This window comes from Microcaecilia unicolor, chromosome 5, assembly GCF_901765095.1.
Source record: "Microcaecilia unicolor chromosome 5, aMicUni1.1, whole genome shotgun sequence".
Taxonomy (NCBI): Eukaryota; Metazoa; Chordata; class Amphibia; order Gymnophiona; family Siphonopidae; genus Microcaecilia; species Microcaecilia unicolor.
In genome coordinates, this window is record NC_044035.1 from 114,509,111 (window position 1) to 114,530,151 (window position 21,041).

At 47.1% G+C, this 21,041-nt stretch overlaps 1 protein-coding gene across 6 annotated transcripts in view; it reads left to right on the plus strand.

Moving 5' to 3' along the window:
• The window catches only part of KAT6B (lysine acetyltransferase 6B), a 364,617-nt gene that overhangs the window by 307,338 nt on the left and 36,238 nt on the right, over positions 1-21,041 (plus strand). For all 6 annotated transcript variants that reach the window (XM_030203217.1, XM_030203216.1, XM_030203215.1 and 3 more), the window contains one exon: positions 1,331-1,562. In XM_030203217.1, the coding sequence (XP_030059077.1) occupies positions 1,331-1,562 (232 nt within the window). The remainder of the gene's footprint in view (positions 1-1,330; positions 1,563-21,041) is intronic.

The following is a 21,041-nucleotide window of genomic DNA, read 5'->3' on the forward strand; positions in this document are numbered from 1 at the left end:
TTGATGTCTCTGCAGCACTGCCATTGAGATGTTCATTTTTTTACATTCTCTCCATCCAGTTTGGTTTTGGTATTACATAGGGAATAAACATATAATTTTGTTTAGCCATCTTTTTGCAAATATTTGTTTGTAGAGAGTTGGATGGGTCATTTGAACTGGATTTTTAAGTCTTGTATCTGTATTGTAATCCCTCCCAAGTTTTCAGAAATCCACTTGCCTAGGTCAGTAGGATTTTGATGGCTGGTGGTCTGATATCCACTTGGATCAGGAGGAGAGCTTATTTTTTGATCCACGTCAGGGCCCAGAGAAAAAGAGAGTTCACAGTGTGCATGCAGAGCTGCAAGAGGGTGAGTCAAAGAAGGAGACGATTGTGAGAGCTGCAGCGGGTGGAGAAAAGATTGAGAGAAAAAGAGCTGCTTGAAGGAGGATGGCAAGTGATGAAGAGAATTGTTGAAAGATTAAAATGAATAGGAGGGGGTAAGAATACTGTCCATATTGATTGGATATCTACTCCGACAAGTAAGCTGTGGACACATTTTAGAATTCCTGATCTCAGCACCACATAATGCATAACTCTTAATATGAGGTATTATGCAGGGTTAAAAAAAATGAAGAGCTTATTTCCAAAACCTGTTACAATTTATACCGGAAACAGACTTTCTTCATAGATTACCATATGATGTGTGAAATATACACTTAAAAGCATTTATTCGTAAGGTATATGATATTCAGTGAGAAATTCCTTATATTGGCTAGAATTATTGACTCATTTATCTGAAAAACAGCTTTTCACATTTACCAGATTTTGGAACTAAGCTCTTCAAATAGAAATAGCCTGGGTAGTTTTAATGAAGGCTTTTGGCATCTTAGCCTCAATAGAAGTTATTTGAGATTGAGCTGGAAAGCTGTGGGAATGGAAGCAAGCCACCAGACTAAACATAATTTTAAGAAGTTATAACAGCAGATATTAAACATACTACATTACTAACTGTAAATGCAATTATCCTTATTTTGACATTTTTTGTAGCCGTTTAGGGCTTGATATACTACAGGTTTTTCCCATTTTGTCTAAGTATGTATGTATATATGTATATATATATATGAGAGAGAGAAAATACTTAGACACAGAAAAGTAAGCTTTATTCAAAAAATAATCAAAATAAAACACTGGTAAGAGAGAGCTTTAATGTTTACAAAGTTGATGACTTTCCTCTCTACTATCGTGTTTTGCACTTTGACATTTCTGTCATGTGTTTGTCTTCAAACACACTATCATCCGTTCATAAGATGATTTGTTTCATTAAAGTGTGTTCTCTTTTTCCTCTGCAAGGTTATTTACTTTCTAGAAGAGAAGGACAGGTGGGATCCCCTGAAAAGCCATTGTCTGATCTTGGTCGTCTCTCATATTTGGCCTATTGGAAAAGTGTCATATTAGAGTATCTTTTTTGCCACCATGAAAAGCACATCAGCATCAAGGGAATAAGCCGTGCTACTGGAATGTGTCCCCATGATATTGCCACAACCCTGCAGCAGCTGAGTATGATTGACAGAAGAGAAGACAAGTTAGTAAAGCTTATATATCATATCTTAATAGCTCAGACCCACTATTTTCAATAGCAATATTTCATGCTTCAACCTATTTTTAAATATTGTGTTTTTATAATTTAAATATGGAGAAAACGTTTGTGAACCTTTTAAATTTCAAGGGATTCTTTTGCGAAAAGCAGACTCTTCTTTATAACTGTGATAGACCACCAACCAATATTTTCATGTTGTTATTTGAATTTATATCCCTCATTTTCCCACCTATTTGTAGGCTCAATGTGGCTTACATAGTACTGGAGAGGCTTTACAGACTCCAGTGTAAACAAATACAAAGTGATTTTGTGGTAAGATAAAGTTCATGTGGCACAGCCACACTAGGGAATCGTACTACGGAGGAGTTGTGTTATGTCCATTTCGTTCTTTAGTTTTGTTGTGTTGCAGAGATCAGGCATTTATGTTGGATCGGTAGAGTATGCCTTTTTAAACAGGTTAGTTTTTAGTGTTTTCCAGAACTTTAGGTGGTCGTTCATTGTTTTCAAAGCTTTTGGTAATGCATTCCACAGTTGTGTGCTTATGTAGGAAAAACTGGACATGTAAGTTGATTTGTATTTGAGTCCTTTGCAGCTTGGGTAGTGCAGATTTAGGTACGTTTGTGTTGATTCGGATGTTTTTCTAGTTGGTAGGTCGATCAAGTCTATCATGTATCCCGGAGCTTCACTGTAGATAATTTTGTGAACCAGAGTTCATATTTTGAAAGCAATGCGTTTTGTGATTGGGAGCCAGTGTAGTTTTTCGCGAAGGGGTTTTGCACTTTCAAATCGCGTTTTTCCGAAGATAAGTCTATCTGCCGTGTTTTGAGCGGTCTGAAGTTTCTTTAAGGTTTGTTCTTTGCATCCCACATAAATTCCATTGCAGTAGTCTACATGGCTTAGTACCATTGATTGTATCAGGTTGCGAAATGTTCCCCTCAGGAAGAATTGTTTCACGCGTTTGAGTTTCCACATTGAGCGGAACATTTTCTTTGTTGTAGACATCGGCTCTCTAGTGTTAAGTTGCAGTCCATTGTAACGCCGAGGATTTTCAGGCTGTCTGAGATAGGGAGGGTGTAATCTGGGGTGTTGATAATTGTGGGGTTATCCGCGCTGTGTAGGGATGAGAGGATGAGACTGTGTGTTTTTTCTTTGTTTAGTTAATGCATTTGCCCAAGAGTCCATGATGTTCAAGCTGATCTTGATTTCGTTGGTGATTTATGTCAGTTTAGATTTGTAAGGAATTAATATTGTGACATCGTCTGCATAGATGAAAGGTTTAAGGCCTTGGTTGGATAAGGCCTTGGCTAGTGGGATCATCATTAGGTTGAAGAGGATGGGTGATAACGGTGATCCTTGTGGTACTCCGCAGTTTGCTTTCCATGGTGGTATGTTTGATTTTGATTTTACTTGATATGTTCTTGTGGTTAGGAACCCTTGATCCAGCTAAGTATGTTTCCACCAATCCGGAACTTATCTAGTAATCTTATTAATATACTAGTAAAAAAGCCCCGTTTCTGATGCAAATGAAACGGGGGCTAGCAATGTTTTCTTCTGTGTGCATGTGGGAGTGTGTGTGTCCCTGCCCTCTGCCCTTTCTCCCCTCCCCCCTCTGAGTCCTTCAGTAAAAAAGCCCTGTTTCTGATGCAAATGAAACGGGGGCTATCAAGGTTTTCTTCTGTGTGCATGTGGGAGTGTGTGTGTCCCTGCCCTCTGGCCTCTCTCCCCTCCCCCCTCTGAGTCTTTCACTGTTACAGAGCCAGCGATTTGATTTCCTGCTCTGCTGTTTTCCTTCAGTGACTGTGTTACAGAGAGGGCGGGGCAGACACTCATGGGGAAACCAGATATCTCTCCCCCTTCACACTTCCATCTGGAGGCTTCATAGAACGTTGGTGTTGCCTTTTATATAGAGAGATTATGGTTTACCATTGGTTTAGTATTGTGAACTAAAGGCTTAGGAGGTAATTTTATAATGGCCCCCTTAACTCATGCTTTTGCATAATTTCCTTTTGAAAATTACCCCACCGAAGTAATCCATACAAAATTAAATCTTATAATTAGTATGTATAAATGTTTTGAGGAAATTTTAATGCTTTATGAAATACAAAAATATTTGCATTTAGTCCAATCTACCTCCTCTCCCCTCCACCTCTCACATCCTCTGCAACGCTGTGCTATGTACATAAATTTTGTACATACAGGTGTGCATACAATTTTACGTGTACAACAGGTAGGTAACTTTATAAAAGCCTATACATACACATAAATCACAATATAGAAAAGTACTTTTAAAATTAAATCATAGAACCCCTCCGTGTTTGAAATGTCTTAAAATAAGTTATTTGGCTAGGATTATGACAATTCACATTCTTAAATTGTAAATTGTATTTCTCTGTTTATCACCCTCCTCTCACCTACCCACACCCATCCTGTTTTTGAATATCAATGAAATGCTTTGATGTCCCCATGCATACCTCCTGCCCACCCCCACCCTCCCACCCTGTCAGAATGTCAAAGTAATGCTTGGATGTTTCACTTATATATACTATCTGCTACCACATTTGCTTATTTCCGATCTGAGGAAGAAGGGCAACCTTCGAAAGCTAATCAAGAAATGTATTAAATTATGTCCAATAACAAAAGTGATCATCTTATTTTCTTTTCCATGTTTTATTTTGTTTGATTTCTATTGATAAATTACTTTATAAATTAGTGCTGTATAAATATAATTCTCCGAGGACAAGCAGGCTGCTTATTCTCACTGATGGGTGACGTCCACGGCACCCCCTCCAATCGGAATCTTCACTAGCAAAGACGTTTGCTATTCCTCGCGCGCCGATGCGCACCGCGCATGCGCGGTCGTCTTCCCGCCCGAACCGGCTCGTGTTCGTCAGTCTTCTTTTGTCCACGCTCGGGACGGTCGTGTTTTTGCCGCTGTTTCGTGCCCCTCAGAGGACCCTCGCGCGTCTTTCGTGTTTTCACAAAAAAAAAAAAAAAAGAGAGAGACCTTTTTCCCATATTTCTAGCTTCTTCCCAGCATAAGTTTTCTTTCGCTTTCGGCAGCGGCCTTGTTGGCCGCCCGTACGGGTTTTTCCCCCCCTTTTTGTCTCGGTGCCTCGTGTCATCATCGCGAATTTTGATTTCGCCGGCGCGATTTTTCCACCCATGACATCGAAGCCTTCCAGCAGCTTCAAGAAGTGCACCCAGTGTGCCCGGGTAATCTCGCTCACTGATAGGCATGCCTCGTGTCTTCAGTGTCTGGGGGCTGGGCACCGCCCGCAGGCTTGTAGTCTTTGTGCTCTTTTTCAAAAGAGGACTCGGGTAGCGAGATTGGCCCAGTGGAACGTTCTGTTCTCCGGCGCTTCGACGGCATCAGCATCGAGAGATTCGTCGGGTGCATCGGTGTCGGCAGCACCGAAGTCTTCGGAGACAGCATCGGCATCGACTGCATCGTCGGTACCGAGGCTTCGGAAGAGGGCGTCGGTGGTATCGGGACCCCCTCTGCTGCTGATGTCGTCGGACGGTGGTGCTTCGTCTGGAGTGCAGGTGAGGGCTGTCCATTCCCCTGCTGGTGGCGGTGAGCCTTCGGGTAGGTCTCCTCCTGCCCTGAGGGCTCCTGCGGTACAGCCCCCCCCCCCCCCCCCCCCCCGGGATCAACCATCTTCGGCCCCGGCCCCGAGGAAGCGACGTCTGGATTCAACGTCCTCCTCATCGGTACCGGGGAGTTCCGGTGACATGCTTCGCTCAAAGAAGTTGAAGAAGCATCGTCACCGGTCACCTTCCGACTGGGTACCGGGAGCTCTGGGTCGCCGAGGGAGTCGGCACCCAGCAGGCATTGACACCGGGAGGACCGCTCACCCTCCATCCAGGAGGTGTCGGTGCGCTCTACCTCGGACAGCCCAGTACCGCCTCCATGCCCGGAACAGATTCTGACCTCGACGCCTGCACCGGCTTCCCAGTCTTTCTCTACAGCCGCTCTGCACGAGAGTCTCCGGGCCGTTCTTCCTGGCATTCTGGAAGACCTGTTGCGCCCTTCTCCTCCGGTACCGGGGGTGTTTGCGCCACCGGTGCCGTCGAGTGAGGCGACAGCTTGCCCTTTGCCCAGGGTGAGGTCCCCGGTACCGGTGCCGCTTACGGTACCGGTTTCGGCTGCCTCCCAGGTGGACTCCCCGACGACGTCGGCGGAGGGAGCTTCGCTGCTGCCGGCCAGGGAGTCCACCTCTCGACGCTCCCACCGTGGCCGTGGTTCCATGGAGTCGAGACAGACACGGCTTCAGACACAGGTCCGTGAACTTGTGTCTGATACCGATGATGAGGCCTCGTGGGAGGCAGAGGAGGACATCAGATATTTCTCTGACGAGGAGTCTGATGACCTTCCTTCTGACCCCACTCCCTCCCCTGAAAGACAGCTTTCTCCTCCCGAGAGTCTGTCTTTCTCGGCCTTTGTCCGGGAGATGTCTACGGCCATCCCCTTCCCGGTGGTTGTGGAGGATGAGCCAAGGGCTGAAATGTTTGAGCTCTTGGACTACCCTTCTCCACCTAAGGAAGCGTCCACAGTACCCATGCATCATGTCCTGAAAAAGACATTGCTGGCGAACTGGACCAAGCCTCTAACTAATCCCCACATTCCCAAAAAGATAGAATCCCAATATCGGATCCATGGGGACCCAGAGCTGATGCGCACTCAGTTGCCTCACGACTCTGGTGTGGTGGATCTGGCCCTGAAGAAGGCGAAGAGTTCTAGGGAGCATACTTTGCTAGAACCTTAGACTCCTTTGGGAGGAAGGCCTACCATTCTTCCATGCTCGTGGCCAAGATTCAATCTTACCAGCTCTACACGAGCATCCATATGCGGAATAATGTGCGGAAGCTGGCGGACTTGGTGGACCAGCTCCCTTCTGAGCAAGCCAAGCCGTTTCAGGAGGTGGTCAGGCAGCTGAAGGCTTGTAGGAAATTCCTGGCCAGAGGGGTATTTGATACCTTTGATGTTGCGTCCAGGGCCGCTGCTCAAGGTGTGGTGATGTGCAGACTCTCATGGCTGCGTGCCTCCGACCTGGAGAATAGGATCCAGCAGCGGATTGCGGACTCCACCTTGCCGTGCGGATAACATTTTTGGAGAGAAAGTCGAACAGGTGGTAGAACAGCTCCACCAGCGGGATAACGCTCGTTCCCGTCAACGGCGTGCGCCTAAGCAGCCCCCTGCGCCTCCACAGCAAAAGCAGGGGACGGGCTTTTGACTGGATCCATGGGAACATAGCTGCCATCAAAGTGTCCGTACCGGACGACCTGCCGGTCGGAGGGAGGTTGAAAGCTTTTCACCAAAGGTGGCCTCTTATAACCTCCGACCAGTGGGTTCTCCAAATAGTGCGGTGCGGATACACCCTGAATTTGATCTCCACTCCACCAAATTGCCCACCGGGAGCCCAATCCTTCAGCTCCCATCACAGGCAGGTACTTGCAGAGGAACTCTCCACCCTTCTCAGCGCCAGTGCGGTCGAGCCCGTGCCACCCGGGCAGGAAGGGCAGGGATTCTATTCCAGGTACTTCCTTGTGGAAAAGAAAATAGGGGGGATGCGCCCCATCCTAGATCTGAGAGGCCTGAACAAATATCTGGTCAAAGGGAAGTTCAGGATGCTTTCCTTGGGCACCCTTCTACCAATGATTCAGAAAGACGATTGGCTATGTTCCCTGGATTTAAAGGACGCTTACACTCACATCCCGATACTGCCAGCTCACAGACAGTATCTCAGATTCCGTTTGGGGACACGGCATTTTCAGTATTGTGTGCTGCCCTTTGGGCTCGCCTCGGCACCACGGGTGTTCACGAAGTGTCTCGTGGTGGTTGCAGCGTATCTACGCAAGCTGGGGGTGCACGTGTTCCCGTATCTCGACGATTGGCTGGTCAAGAGCACCTCAGAGGTAGGAGCTCTTCGGTCCATGCAGTGCACTATTCACCTTCTGGAGCTGCTGGGGTTTGTGCTAAATTACCCGAAGTCCCATCTCCAGCCAGTCCAATCTCTGGAATTCATAGGAGCGCTGTTGAATTCTCAGACGGCTCAGGCCTTTCTTCCTGAAGCAAGGGCGCAGAACCTTCTATCCCTTGCCTCTCAGACCAGAGCGTCTCAGCAGGTCACAGCTCAGCAGATGTTGAGACTCCTGGGTCATATGGCCTCCACGGTTCACGTGACTCCCATGGCTCGCCTTCACATGAGATCTGCTCAATGGACACTAGCTTCCCAGTGGTGCCCATCCACCGGGAATCTAGAAGATGTCATCCGCCTGTCCGTCAGTTGCCGCAATTCGCTGCACTGGTGGACAATTCGGACCAATTTGACCCTGGGACGTCCATTCCAAATTCCGCAGCCCACGAAGGTGCTGACGACGGATGCATCTCGCCTGGGATGGGGAGCTCATGTCGATGGGCTCCACACCCGGGGACTGTGGTCCCTCCAGGAACAATATCTTCAGATCAACCTCCTGGAGCTCCGAGCGGTCTGGAACGCGCTGAAAGCCTTCAGAGATCAGCTGTCCTACCAAATCATCTAAATTCGGACAGACAATCAGGTTGCAATGTATTATATCAACAAGCAAGGGGGCACCGGATTTTGCCCCCTGTGTCAGGAAGCCGTCGGGATGTGGCTTTGGGCCTGCCAGTTCGGCATGCTTCTCCAAGCCACATACCTGGCAGGCGTAAACAACAGTCTGGCCGACAGACTGAGCAGAGTCATGCAAACGTACGAGTGGTCGCTCCATTCCAGAGTGGTACGCAAGATCTTCCGAGAGTGGGGCACCCCCTCGGTGGATCTTTTCGCCTCTCAGACCAACCACAAGCTGCCTCTGTTCTGTTCCAAACTACAGGCACACGGCAGACTGGCGTCGGATGCCTTTCTCCTCCATTGGGGGACCGGCCTCCTGTATGCTTATCCTCCCATACCTTTGGTGGGGAAGACCTTACTGAAGCTCAAACAAGACCACGGCACCATGATTCTGATAGCGCCTTTTTGGCCCCGTCAGATCTTGTTCCCTCTACTTCTGGAGTTGTCCTCCGAAGAACCGTGGAGATTGGAGTGTTTTCCAACTCTCATTTCTCAGAACGACGGAGCGCTTCTGCACCCCAACCTTCAGTCTCTGGCTCTCATGGCCTGGATGTTGAGGGCGTAGACTTTGCTTCTGAGGGTGTCTCCCGCATCTTGCTTGCCTCTAGAAAGGATTCCACTAAAAAGAGTTACTTTTTCAAGTGGAGGAGGTTTGTCGTTTGGTGTGAGAGCAAGGCCCTAGAACCTCGTTCTTGTCCTGCACGGAACCTGCTTGAATACCTTCTGCACCTATCAGAGTCTGGTCTTAAGACCAACTCAGTAAGGAATCACCTCAGTGCGATTCGTGCTTACCATCACCGTGTAGAGGGTAAAGCCATCTCTGGAGAGCCTTTGGTCGTTCGATTTATGAGAGGCTTGCTTTTGACAAGGCCCCCTGTCAAGCCTCCTGCAGTGTCATGGGATATCAATGTCGTCCTCACCCAGCTGATGAAGCCTCCTTTTGAGCCACTGAATTCTTGCCATCTGAAGTACTTGACCTGGAAGGTCATTTTCTTGGTGGCAGTTACTTCAGCTCATAGAGTCAGTGAGCTGCAAGCCCTGGTAGCTCATGCTCCTTATACCAAATTTCATCATAACAGAGTAGTACTCCGCACTCACCCTAAGTTCCTGCCAAAGGTGGTGTCGGAGTTCCATCTTAACCAGTCAATTGTCTTGCCAACATTCTTTCCCAGACCACATACCCGCCCTGCTGAACGTCAGTTGCACACATTGGACTGCAAGCGAGCGTTGGCCTTCTATCTGGAGCGGACACAGCCCTACAGACAGTCCGCCCAATTGTTTATTTCTTTTGACCCCAATAGGAAGGGGGTCGCTGTCTGGAAACGCATCATCTCTAATTGGCTAGCAGATTGCATTTCCTTCACTTACGCCCAGGCTGGGCTGGCTCTTGAGGGTCATGTCACGGCTCATAGTGTTAGAGCCATGGCAGCGTCAGTGGCCCACTTGAAGTCAGCCACTATTGAAGAGATTTGCATGGCTGCGACGTGGTCATCAGTCCACACATTCACATCACATTACTGCCTCCAGCAGGATACCCGACGCGACAGTCGGTTCGGGCAGTCGGTGCTGCAGAATCTGTTTGGGGTTTGAATCCAACTCCACCCTCCAGGACCCGATTTTTTTCTGGTCAGGCTGCACTCTCAGTTAGTTGTTCTTCGTAGATCAATTTCTGTTATGCCCTCGCCATTGCGAGGTTAAATTGACCTGGGTTCTTGTTTTGAGTGAGCTTGAGAGCTAGGGATACCCCAGTCGTGAGAACAAGCAGCCTGCTTGTCCTCGGAGAAAGCGAATGATACATACCTGTAGCAGGTGTTCTCCGAGGACAGCAGGCTGATTGTTCTCACCTACCCTCCCTCCTCCCCTTTGGAGTTGCGATTTCCTCATTATTTTGCTTGTCATTCAACTGAGTGGGAACGGTCACGCACAGGCGGGAAGACGGCCACGCATGTGCGGTGGGCGTGCCCTGCGTGCGGGACCACCTGCAAAGTTTCCTTCCGGTTGGTGGGGGCTGCTGTGGACGTCAACCCAGTCGTGAGAACAATCAGCCTGCTGTCCTCGGAGAACACCTGCTACAGGTATGTATCATTCGCTGTATCTTCGATTCCGTCTGGGAACACGGCATTTTCAGTATTGTGTGCTACCCTTTGGTCTCACCTCTGCACCCAGGGTGTTTACAAAAATGCCTGGCTGTCGTAGCGGCGTCTCTATGCAGACTGGGGAGTGCACGTGTTCCCTTATCTTGACGATTGGCTCTACAGTCCATGCAGATGACTATTCGACCCTGGAGCTACTAGGGTTTGTGATAAATTATCCAAAGTCCCACCTTCTTCCAGTCCAGAAGCTAGAATTCATAGGAGCTCTGCTGGACTCTCAGATGGCTCGTGCCTGCCTGCCGACACTCTTCTGTCTCTCGTTTCCTGGGTACGGGCGTCTCAGCAGATCACAGCTCGGCAGATGTTGAGATTGCTCTGCCACATGGCCTCTACAGTGCATGTGACTCCCATGGCCCGCCTTCACATGACATCAACTCAATGGATCCTAGCTTCTCAGTGGTACCAAGCTGCTGGGGACCTAGAGGACGTAGTCCTGCTGACCACGAGTTTTCTCCAATCCTTCATTGGTGGACAGTTCGGTCCAGTTTGACTCTGGGACATCCTTTCTAAATTCCTCAGCCACAAAAGGTGCTGACGACGGATGCGTCTCTGCTGGGGTGGGGAGCTCATGTCGCTAGGCTTCACACCCAAGGGAGTTGGTCCCTTCAGGAAAAAGGTTTGCAGATCAACCTCCTGGAGTTGCGAGTGGTCTGGAACGCTCTAAAGGCCTTCAGGGATCGGCTGTCCCATCAAATTATCCAAATTCAGACAGACAATCGGGTTGCCATGTATTACATCAACAAGCAGGGGGCACTGGATCTCGCCCCTGTGTCAGGAGGCCGTCAGAATGTGGCTTTGGGCTCGCCGGAACGGCATATTTCTTCAAGCCACGTATCTGGCAGGCATAAACAACAGTCTGGCCGACAGATTGAGCAGGATAATGCAACCTCATGAGTGGTCGCTCAGTTCCAGAGTGGTACGCGAGATCTTCCAAGTGTGGGGCACCCTCTTGGTGGATCTCTTTGCCACTCAAATCAATCACAAGGTCCCTCAGTTCTGTTCCAGACTTCAGGCCCACGGCATGCTAGCGTCGGATGCCTTCCTCCTGGATTGGGCGGAAGGCCTCCTGTATGCTTATCCTCCCATACCTTTGGTGGGGAAGACTTTGCTGAAACTCAAGCAAGATCGTGGCACCATGATCCTGATCGCTCCCTTTTGACCGCGTCAGATATGGTTCCCTATTCTTCTGGAATTGTCCTCCGAAGAACCGTGGAGATTGGAGTGTTTTCTGACCCTCATTACTCAGAACGAGGGGGCGCTTCTGCATCCCAACCTCCAGTCCCTGGCTGTCATGGCTTGGATGTTGAGGGCGTAGATTTTGCCTCTTTGGGTCTCTCCGAGGGTGTCTCCCGTGTCTTGCTTGCTTCCAGGAAAGATTCCACTAAGAAGAGTTACTTTTTTCTCTGGAGGAGGTTTGCCGTCTGGTGTGACAGCAAGGCCCTAGATCAGTGATGGCGAACCTATGGCACGCGTGCCAGAGAGGGCACGCAGAGCCCTCTCTGTTGGCACGCGTGCCGTCGCTGGTCCGCCCATACTCCCTCTGAGCACCAGGCCGGCCTCCCTCCCTCCTACGAACCAACCAAGCACCAGGCCGCCCGCCATCCCTCCAACCAACCAAGGAAGCACCAGGCTGCCCGCCCGTGCTCCCTCCCTCCCAGCACCAGGGCCTCCCTCCTCCAAAATTTAAAAGGCGTACCTCCGGGTTAAGGTGGCGTCGGCAGCGAAAAGCGTGTTCGCGTGCTCTTTGCTCGATGCGCCTTCGGTCTTCCCTTCTGTCTCTCAAGCTCTGGTCCCGCCCCATAGGCGGAGGTACGCCTTTTAAATTTCGGAGGAGGGGGGGCCCTGCTGCTAGGAGGGAGCGCGGGCGGGCGGCCTGGTGCTTCCTTGGTTCGTTGGAGGGAGCGAGGGCGAGCAGCCTGGTGCTTGGTTGGTGGGAGGGAGCGCGGGCGGGCGGCCTGGTGCTTCCTTGGTTGGTTGGAGGGAGCGAAGGCGGGCGGCCTGGTGCTTGTTTGGTGGGAGGGAGCACGGGCAGACCTGGTGCTGGGAGGGAGTGTGGGCGGGCAGCCTGGTGCTTCTTTGGTTGGTTGGTTGGAGGGAGCGAGGGCGGGCGGCCTGGTGCTTGGTGGGTGGGAGGGAGGGAAGGAGGCCGACCTGGTGCTGGGAGGGAGGGAGGCCTGATGCTGGGTGCTGGATGGGAGGGAGGCCTAGTACTGGGTGCTGCTGGGTGGGAGGGAGGGCAGGGGGGAGAGGAGGGTGGCTGGACATGGTTGGCTGCAGGGTAGAGGTGGGTGGCAGGACATGGATGGAGGGCAAGAAATGAAGAAGAAAGGAGGAAAGTAAAGAAATAAATGGTAAGGAAGCCCTGGAAACGAAGTTAAGAGAACAGATAGAGAGCAGCAGAATCAGAGACTAGGACCAATATGGATAGAAAAACAAAATCACCAGACAATAAAGGTAGAAAAAATCATTTTATTTAATTTTAGTGTTTGGAATATGTCCAATTTGAGAACTTACATCTGCTGTCTTATTTTGCACTGGGTATACTGGAGCTGTAACAGCTTACAGAAATGATTTATAATGGAAAAAAAATCATGTTGTTTTTTTTCTCCTATACTAGTATATTTTCAATGATGTCTGTTTATATGTGCCATGGCTGGTGTAAGGGGTGTGGCTATCATAGGGGTGGAGTCAAATGTGGTGTCCCCGCCCATAATGAGTACTGGCACTTTGCGATAGATAATTAGATTTTCGGTTGCTGTTTGGGCACTCGGTCTCTGAAAGGTTCTCCATCACTGCCCTAGATCCTCACTCCTGTCCTACACAGACCCTGCTTGAATACCTTCTGCTCTTGTCCGAGTCTGGTTTTAAAACCAACTCTGTAAGGGTTCATCTTAGTGCGATTAGTGCATACCATTACTGTGTGGAAGGTAAGCCTTTAGTTGTTCACTTCATGAGAGGTTTGCTTTTGTCAAAGCCCACCCCATCAAACCTCCTACAGTGTCATGGGATCTCAATGTCATTCTCACCCAGCTGATGAAACCTTCTTTTGAGCCACTGAATTCCTGCCATCTGAAGTACTTGACTTAGAAGGTCATTTTCTTGGTGGCAGTCACTTCAGCTCGCAGAGTTAGTGAGCTTCAAGCCTTGGTAGCTCACGCTCCTTATACTAAATTTCATCATAACAGAGTAGTCCTCCTGGGCTTGTCCTCGGAGAAGGCGAAAGATACATACCTGTAGCAGGTATTCTCCGAGGACAGCAGGCTGATAGTTCTCACCAACCCGCCCACCTCACCTTTGATAGCTTTCAAATGCTATATTACCTAGGACCAATCTTCTTATATAATAATTCTCACCTCCAACATTCTAATGGGCCTGGGACCGTGCCTCCCTCGGAGGTGGTCTGCTAGGCAGCTTAGAATGCACTGACATCAGTGACGTCACTGACAGCTGATTCCCAGGCAAGGGGAGGAGTAGGGAAACACGCGGAGCATGTTTCCCTACTCCTCCCCCTGCCTGGGAAACAGCTGTCAGTGCCCCCCCTCGGTGCAACAACCAAGCCCCTGCCCTGCAAAACCGCGAGCCAGGGAGGGGGAGGAGTAGGGAAACACGCGGACCGTCCCCCCAGCACTTTACCAAAGCTCCTACCCCCCCTAGCGGGCACATCAACCCCCTCGCCACCCGCAGCCGCCAATACTAACGCTGTCCAGCAGCTGCTGCTTCTCCTGTGGAGCAGCAGCGGCCGGTACAAAAAGATAAAAGCCAAAAAAAAATGTTAAACCTGAAACGTGGCTCCGTAGACAGCCATCTGGCTTTGGCTGTCGTCTTTGCAGCCTCTCCTCCTCTCCCCTCCACATCACTACCCCTGCAGGAAGACCCTGGAGGAGCACAGCGACGTCAGAGGGGAGAGGAGGAGCGGCTGCAGAGAAGACAGCCAATGCCAGATGGCTGTCTACGGAGCCGTGTTTGAGGTTTAAAGTCTTTTTTTGGCTTTTTTCTCTTTGTACCGGCCGCTGCTGTTCAACAGGAGATGCAGCAGCGGCCGGACAGCATTAGTCTTGGCGGCTGCGGGTGGCGAGGGGGTTGATGTGCCGAAGGGAGGGGGTAGGGGCTTGGGTGATGTACCGGGGCGGAGGGGCTTTGATGATGAACCGAGGGGGGAGGGGAGGCTCGCTGGACATGGGTGGCTGCAGGGGGAGGGGAGGGTCGCTGGACATGGATGGCTGCAGGGGGGGCAGGGAAGAAGGAGGTGGGGAGGGGGTCCTGAGACCAGATGGGTGGCGGCAGGGGAGACAGAAGGGACGCTGCAGGGGGGCAGGGGGAGAGGAGGGTCGCTGGACATGGGTGGCTGCAGGGGGGGCAGGGGAGAGAGGAGGGCCGCTGCACATGGGTGGCTGCAGGGGAAGAGGAGGGTTGGTGGGGAAGGGGGGTCATGAGACCAGATGGGTGGCTGCAGGGGGGGCAGGGGAGACAGGAGGGACGCTGCGGGAGAGGGGGGATTACCTTGCTAGCGCCCGTTTCATTGCCTACCGAAATGGGCCTTTTATACTAGTAATTAATAAATCCACAAAGATATGGGGGGAAGTGGTAACCACCACCCCCCTGGTAGTGGATATACAAAAAAAGCTTTGCAGTTTGAGGGTTAAGATTGGGTCTCTCTTTTTTTTATGTGTTGACTGGAGGACACAGGACTGGAACACTGGACTGGAGCACACCGGACTGGTCCACACAGCTTCACCTGCACTTAGCTACTAAGCCCCCCCCAGGAGTTGAGCTCCTGGGTTCGAGTAGCCGGCAGGACTTACTGGATACCGGATGACATAGGGACCAGGACTGGAAACAGAAGTGCTCCTAAACCTAAACTGATCTACGTGCTCCCAAGCCCAGCAGGAGTGTTCCTAACAGTAAACTGACAAAAGGACTTCCTAAGCCCTATACTAAACAGGAGCTCCTAAGCCCTGCTCAACAAAGGGACTTTCTAAGCCCTAAACTAACAGAGCAGGGAACTAAACACAAAGCTAACACAGGTGCTACTAAGCACCAAGCTACAAGCAGAGCTCTACACTAAAAAGCTAAACACAAAACTAACAAGCTACCTAAGCACTGCTCTAGCCAGCTAGATACAAAACTAACAAGGTGCTTCCTAAGCACTACTCTGGCAAGCAACCATAAGAGCTCCTAGCACTAAAAGGGAAGACAGGGGAGCCACAAGGAAAAAGCAGGGAAGCTAACACATAAGCCAAAAGTGCTTCTAAAGCACCAAACACCAACAGCAAAGACTGCAATGCTCCCAATAGCACAAACACCAGAAGTACTTCTAACAGCAAACTCTGCAGTGTTCCTAACAACACCAAACCCTGAAGTACTTCTATCAGCAACAGAGCTTCCAAAGCCCTACACACAGCAATGCTTCCAAAACCAAGAGGGAAAAGCAGGGGAACCATAAGGGAAAAGCAAGAAAGCTAAACACACAGTCACTAGTGCACACTGCACTAACACTAACCTGGCCCTTAGCAAAAGCAAGCAGGGAAACTAGACACAAAGTCAGAAGTGCACACTGCACCACCCTACCTAAAGCAAACACCACTGTTGCAAAGGCTCTGAAGGAAACAACACCACTTCCTTATCAAGGCCCTCCCTGATGATGTCACACTCCCTAGACCTAGGCAAATGCACACTGACCCAGAGAGGCCCAACCCACACCAATGCAACACCGTGAAGCACTTGAAGCCAGTACACCCAAAGAGAGGTAGAGTTAACTCAGTCCACCCACACAGCTGTAGTAAAGTAAAACAATTAACCCCGTGCTGCTAGAAGCTGCCAGCACAGAGAGACAGAGCCAGCTCAGAAAGGACAGAGAAAAGAAACAGAAGCCAGCTAAGAAGCTGACCCCCAGGAAAGAGGTAAGTTTGAGAGGGGTTCTGACCCCAATCATAACAGGTACAGCATGCTAGAGCCATAATTATCTTGAATCAAAGTAAATTGACATGCAATGTAACTGAAACAATTAAGTAAAATAGGATGTAATCAAAATAAAAACACCATTATCATGCTTTCACACATCATACAATAGTCGGGATATAGTCTTACAGAAGGTATAGTTAACATATTAACACCAATCACGGAAGAAAATCTGTAGGTTAAACAAGACTACAGGATGAGCTCAAGCTCAACCTTGACAGGGATATTAAAAATTAGACATTAAATATAACAATAATGAAAATAAGCTAAAAGTGTTTAAATAACCATAACATTCATCACATTCAATCAACATCAATAAAGGGGAATATTCTCACAAAAATGGAGGAGACCTCAGTTCAACCTGTAAAGCGAGCTATGAATCTTGATTCTTGAGCTCGTTCAAGGAACAATCAATGGACATAAAAACTCCTTTCAAACACTCCCTTTTTTTGTAAACAAATTTTTTATAAAAAGCTCTACGTTGCTCAAAAATTCAAGGTATTCAAAAATAATGAGCTATCTAGGAATGTTGCTGCTCTTCCCTCTGGCAGTTGAGTAATTCCTGGCGGAAGCATTCACCCGCAAACAAAATCCTGCAAACAAACTCCTGATTTTTGACAGACGCTCTGTTTTGCCTTTGCTGCATCAGGGGAATCAACAACATCTCTTCAACGAGAAAAGAGTTTCACCATGCTGCTAGAGAGCATTTCGAGGGTAGAGGAGTAACGCTCCTAGATAATTCATTGAGCAAGCTAGTATTTTTGAAAACCTTGAATTTTTGAGCAATGTAGAGCTTTTTATAAAATTATTTTACAAAAATATTTTGCAAAAAACAATGGTTTAGCAATAATAAAAAGGAGTGTTTGAATGGAGTTTTTATGACCACTGATGTGTTCCCTGAATGAGCTTGAGGATCGCTCGCTTTACAGGGTGAACTGAGGTATTATCTCTATTTTATAAGAATACTAGTAAAAGAGGCCCGTTTCAGAGCAAATGAAACGGGCGCTAGCAAGGTTTTCGTCGCCAACACCCCCCCCCCCCCTCCCTCCCTGGCCAACCCCTTCGTTGTTCTGCCATTGCTCCGCCCTCGAGGGCGGGGCCCAGAGCGATTTTGGTGGCTTCACCACCACAAACCTTCGAACCTTTTTGAAGGAAGTCAGGGCTTGGCTTCACTGACGTCAGTGTCCTCAGAACATTGAGGGTGAGTTTTATTATAGTAGATTCCCCTTTATTGATGCTGATTGAATGTGATGATTGTGTTGTTATGATTATAATATAACAGTATCAGCTAATATGGTGATACTATGAACACTGGAAGAACACATATTCTCACAACAGTAGTACTAATTCAAATATAGGAAATACTAAATTTCACATGTATCCCTGGATTCTATATAGCTCGCCTAGAAATCCGTTCTGATTCTATAACAACACATGTAACTTAATTGGCTTAAGTTAATCAGTGTTGATAACAAACCATAATGAGCACTAATTGGCTCTGATTAGATTTTACATGCACAACTTGCTAAGTATATTGTGTAACAAAGTGCGCTGAACTTGTAACGCGCACAGGCAAAAATGGGCATGGTTATGGGCAGGGAAATGGGTATTTTGTGGGCATTCCCAAATTTACGCACGTAATTATAGAACATAGCCCAGTGAATGTAAATCTATGTGCTGGGATTTGCGCCACATTTTGGGTGCTGAGTTATCAACTAAGTGTATTCTAAAATTGGCACCTAAATCTAGGTGCTGATTATAGAATACGCTTAGTCGGCACTGATTTCAGCGCTGCTTTTTTTAGGCACCATATATAGAATTTTCTCCATAGTATTTAGCTGTTATTGAGGTAACAGAGGTCACATTACTTAAATAATAAAGATTTGATAGCAATGCTCTGGAGTCTGAAAGAAGTGGCAGAATTGCAGGCTGTTCCCCCAGAAAGTAAGCTGTAGGTAGAGTCTAGTCCATTTAAATGTGTGTGTATGCAACTGGGAAACTAAGAACACAAAAACATGTCTCAATATCCTGTTTCCAACAGTGCCCATACCAGGTCACAAGATCCCAAGAGTAAAACGGGTTTTATGCTGTTTGTCCTAGAAATAAGCAGTGGATTTTCCCAAGTCCACTTTAATAATGGCTTATGACCAGAATTGCACACAGTTTTGAGTTGTGTTTGCATCATGGAGTGATATAAAGGCATTATAACATACTCAGTTTTATTTTACATTCCTTTCCTAATAATTCCTAACTTTGCCTTCTTAGCCATTGCTGTACAGTGAGCAGAGGGTTTCAATGTATCATCAACGATGACACCTAGATCCTTGTCCTAGATGTTGAGTCCCAATGTGGAACCTTGCATCATGTAGCTATAGTTTGGTTTCCTCTTTCCCACATGCATCATGTCGCACTTGCTCACATTAAACATCATCTGCCATTTGGATGCTCAGTCTCTTAAGGTCCTCTTGCAATTTTTCACAATCCTCTTGCGATTTAACAACTTCAAATAACTTTGGGCCCTGTTTATTAAGACGTGCTATTGATTTTAGCGGTCACCTAAAATTAGCGCATGCTAAACGCTACAGACACCCATATATTCCTATGGGTGTCTTTAGCATTTAACAAGCGCTAATAACGCTAGCATGCCCTTAATGCAGCTTAGTAAAGGGCATTTTATGTCATCAGTAAATGCAATTACTTCACTTGTATTCCCATCTGTAGATCATTTATAAGTACGTTAAATAGCAGCGGTCATAGCATAGACCCCTGAGGGAGCCCCACTATCTACCCTTCTTCATTGAGAATACTGACCATTTAACCCTCTGTTTTCTGTCTTTTAACCAGTTTTTGATCCATAATGGACATTACCTCTTACCCCATGACTTTCTGATTTCCTCAGGAGTCTTTTATGAGGTACTTTATCAAATTCCTTTTGAAAATCCAGATACACAGTATCGACCGGCTCACCTTTATCCACATGTTTATTCAGCCCTTCAAAGAAATGTAGTAGATTGGTGAGGCAAGATTTTCCTCCAAGAAATCCATGTTGGGCAAGGAAAATGGACAAGGCCATTGGGGCAGATAGCATGCATCCCAGAATATTATGATGGAAATTTTCAAGTTTGACTAGGAATATAAATTTGCAACGAATGTTTATAAGGAAAGTATTTAATTGTAAAAATTGCTCAACATATGCTCATATGCACTTGCTGATTGTGGACATGGAGGCATAGGGGCAAAACTTGTGAATATACATTTGAAAATAATTTTCTAGTTATTTCCCTTTGACCATTTACCTCTTTGAGAACAGTGAAAAGGTAGAGAAGATCTATCAAATAAGACCTATGATTTAAGAGGTAAGCACCTAATATTTATGCCCTAGAGAGAGAGAGAAGAGAAATGGAAATATCATTGCAAAATTCAAATATCTCAAAGTGTAAATAATGTCCAAGAAGCAAGCAATTCTGAGTGGAAATGAAGCTATAAAATAGGGAGTTATTTTATTCATTACAAACAGGTAGAATCAGACGTAATGGCGATTTTGGAAAGCTGATGTTTGCGTGCTGTAATTGCCTGGGACACAGAGATTTGAAAGTGTCATGTCTTGGGCAGGCCAAAAACTTATACTTTAATTTCCCATTTTATAATGGGAAATTCATGTATAATTAAAAAAATTTTTCTGTTGGCTTTTGCACCTCCTTTGAAGCAAGTGGAACTGAAAATGCTCTGCCGGGTCTTGATACAAGGGATTAAGGACATTAATGCCCTTAATTCTCCATGTTTTATTTTGGCCTTTTCAGAGAGAAATAATTCCAGCCGCTTCACTACATGATTGGCACCACCCTTATTCATATAGTTTTCTGAAATTGGGTCACTGTGCATATAATTGGTGGCACTTATATGTGGAGGGCCACCAAGATGCCTTTGTTTCTTTTTCTAGTTGTAATGTTTTGAAATACCTTTTCTCGTTGTACATGCCTACAAATACTCTTGTATTTGCCAGCATCCTTATCTTGAAGCTACTGTGCAAAATAGGGCTTCAAAAGGTAATGAATGCTTGGTGGTAGAATCAAAAGCATGAGACAAGCATAGTTGATCATTTAGTTGTGGGGAAACAAAGGTAAAACTGGAAAATCATGCAAGGTCTACAAAAAACATGAAGAGAAAATGGGCAGGCTAAATGGTTCTTACAATTTTTATTTGCTACCATATGTTATGCTTTTATAATGAGGATCTACAAGAATGGTAAAACAGCTTTACAATACATTTAAAAAATTTAAAATGAAATTAAAATAGTTCAAAACACAGTTGAGGATATAATTTAAAAACATGTCTAACCGCTGGAAAGTTGTGAAGCCAAATCTTGAGCATTTATGCCCTATTAAAAAGCAATTGATTCAAACAGACGAGTTTTTAGGTGATGGCAAATTTGGAATTACTTCAGAAAGTCATCGTTGCTGTAGTCTAAGCAATTGCAAGTTCTTCATTAGGATCACAAAATTACCTGCCTGACTGGATCTCAGATTTTGTGAGGGATGGTATGGACCAATTTTATGGTATATCCTAAATGCCAGACATTCCTGGCTTGAACTTAATCTGCAAATAGCAAGCCAGTTAAGTGTTTTTAAAATGGATGACACATGCTCCCCATTTGGTACCTTGGTAGCTAAGTTTTGAACATGCTGTAGTTTCTCCAAAACCTTTTTGGGCAGATAATTCCAATAGTCCAGATAACTAACCACTACTGCCTATATCACTAT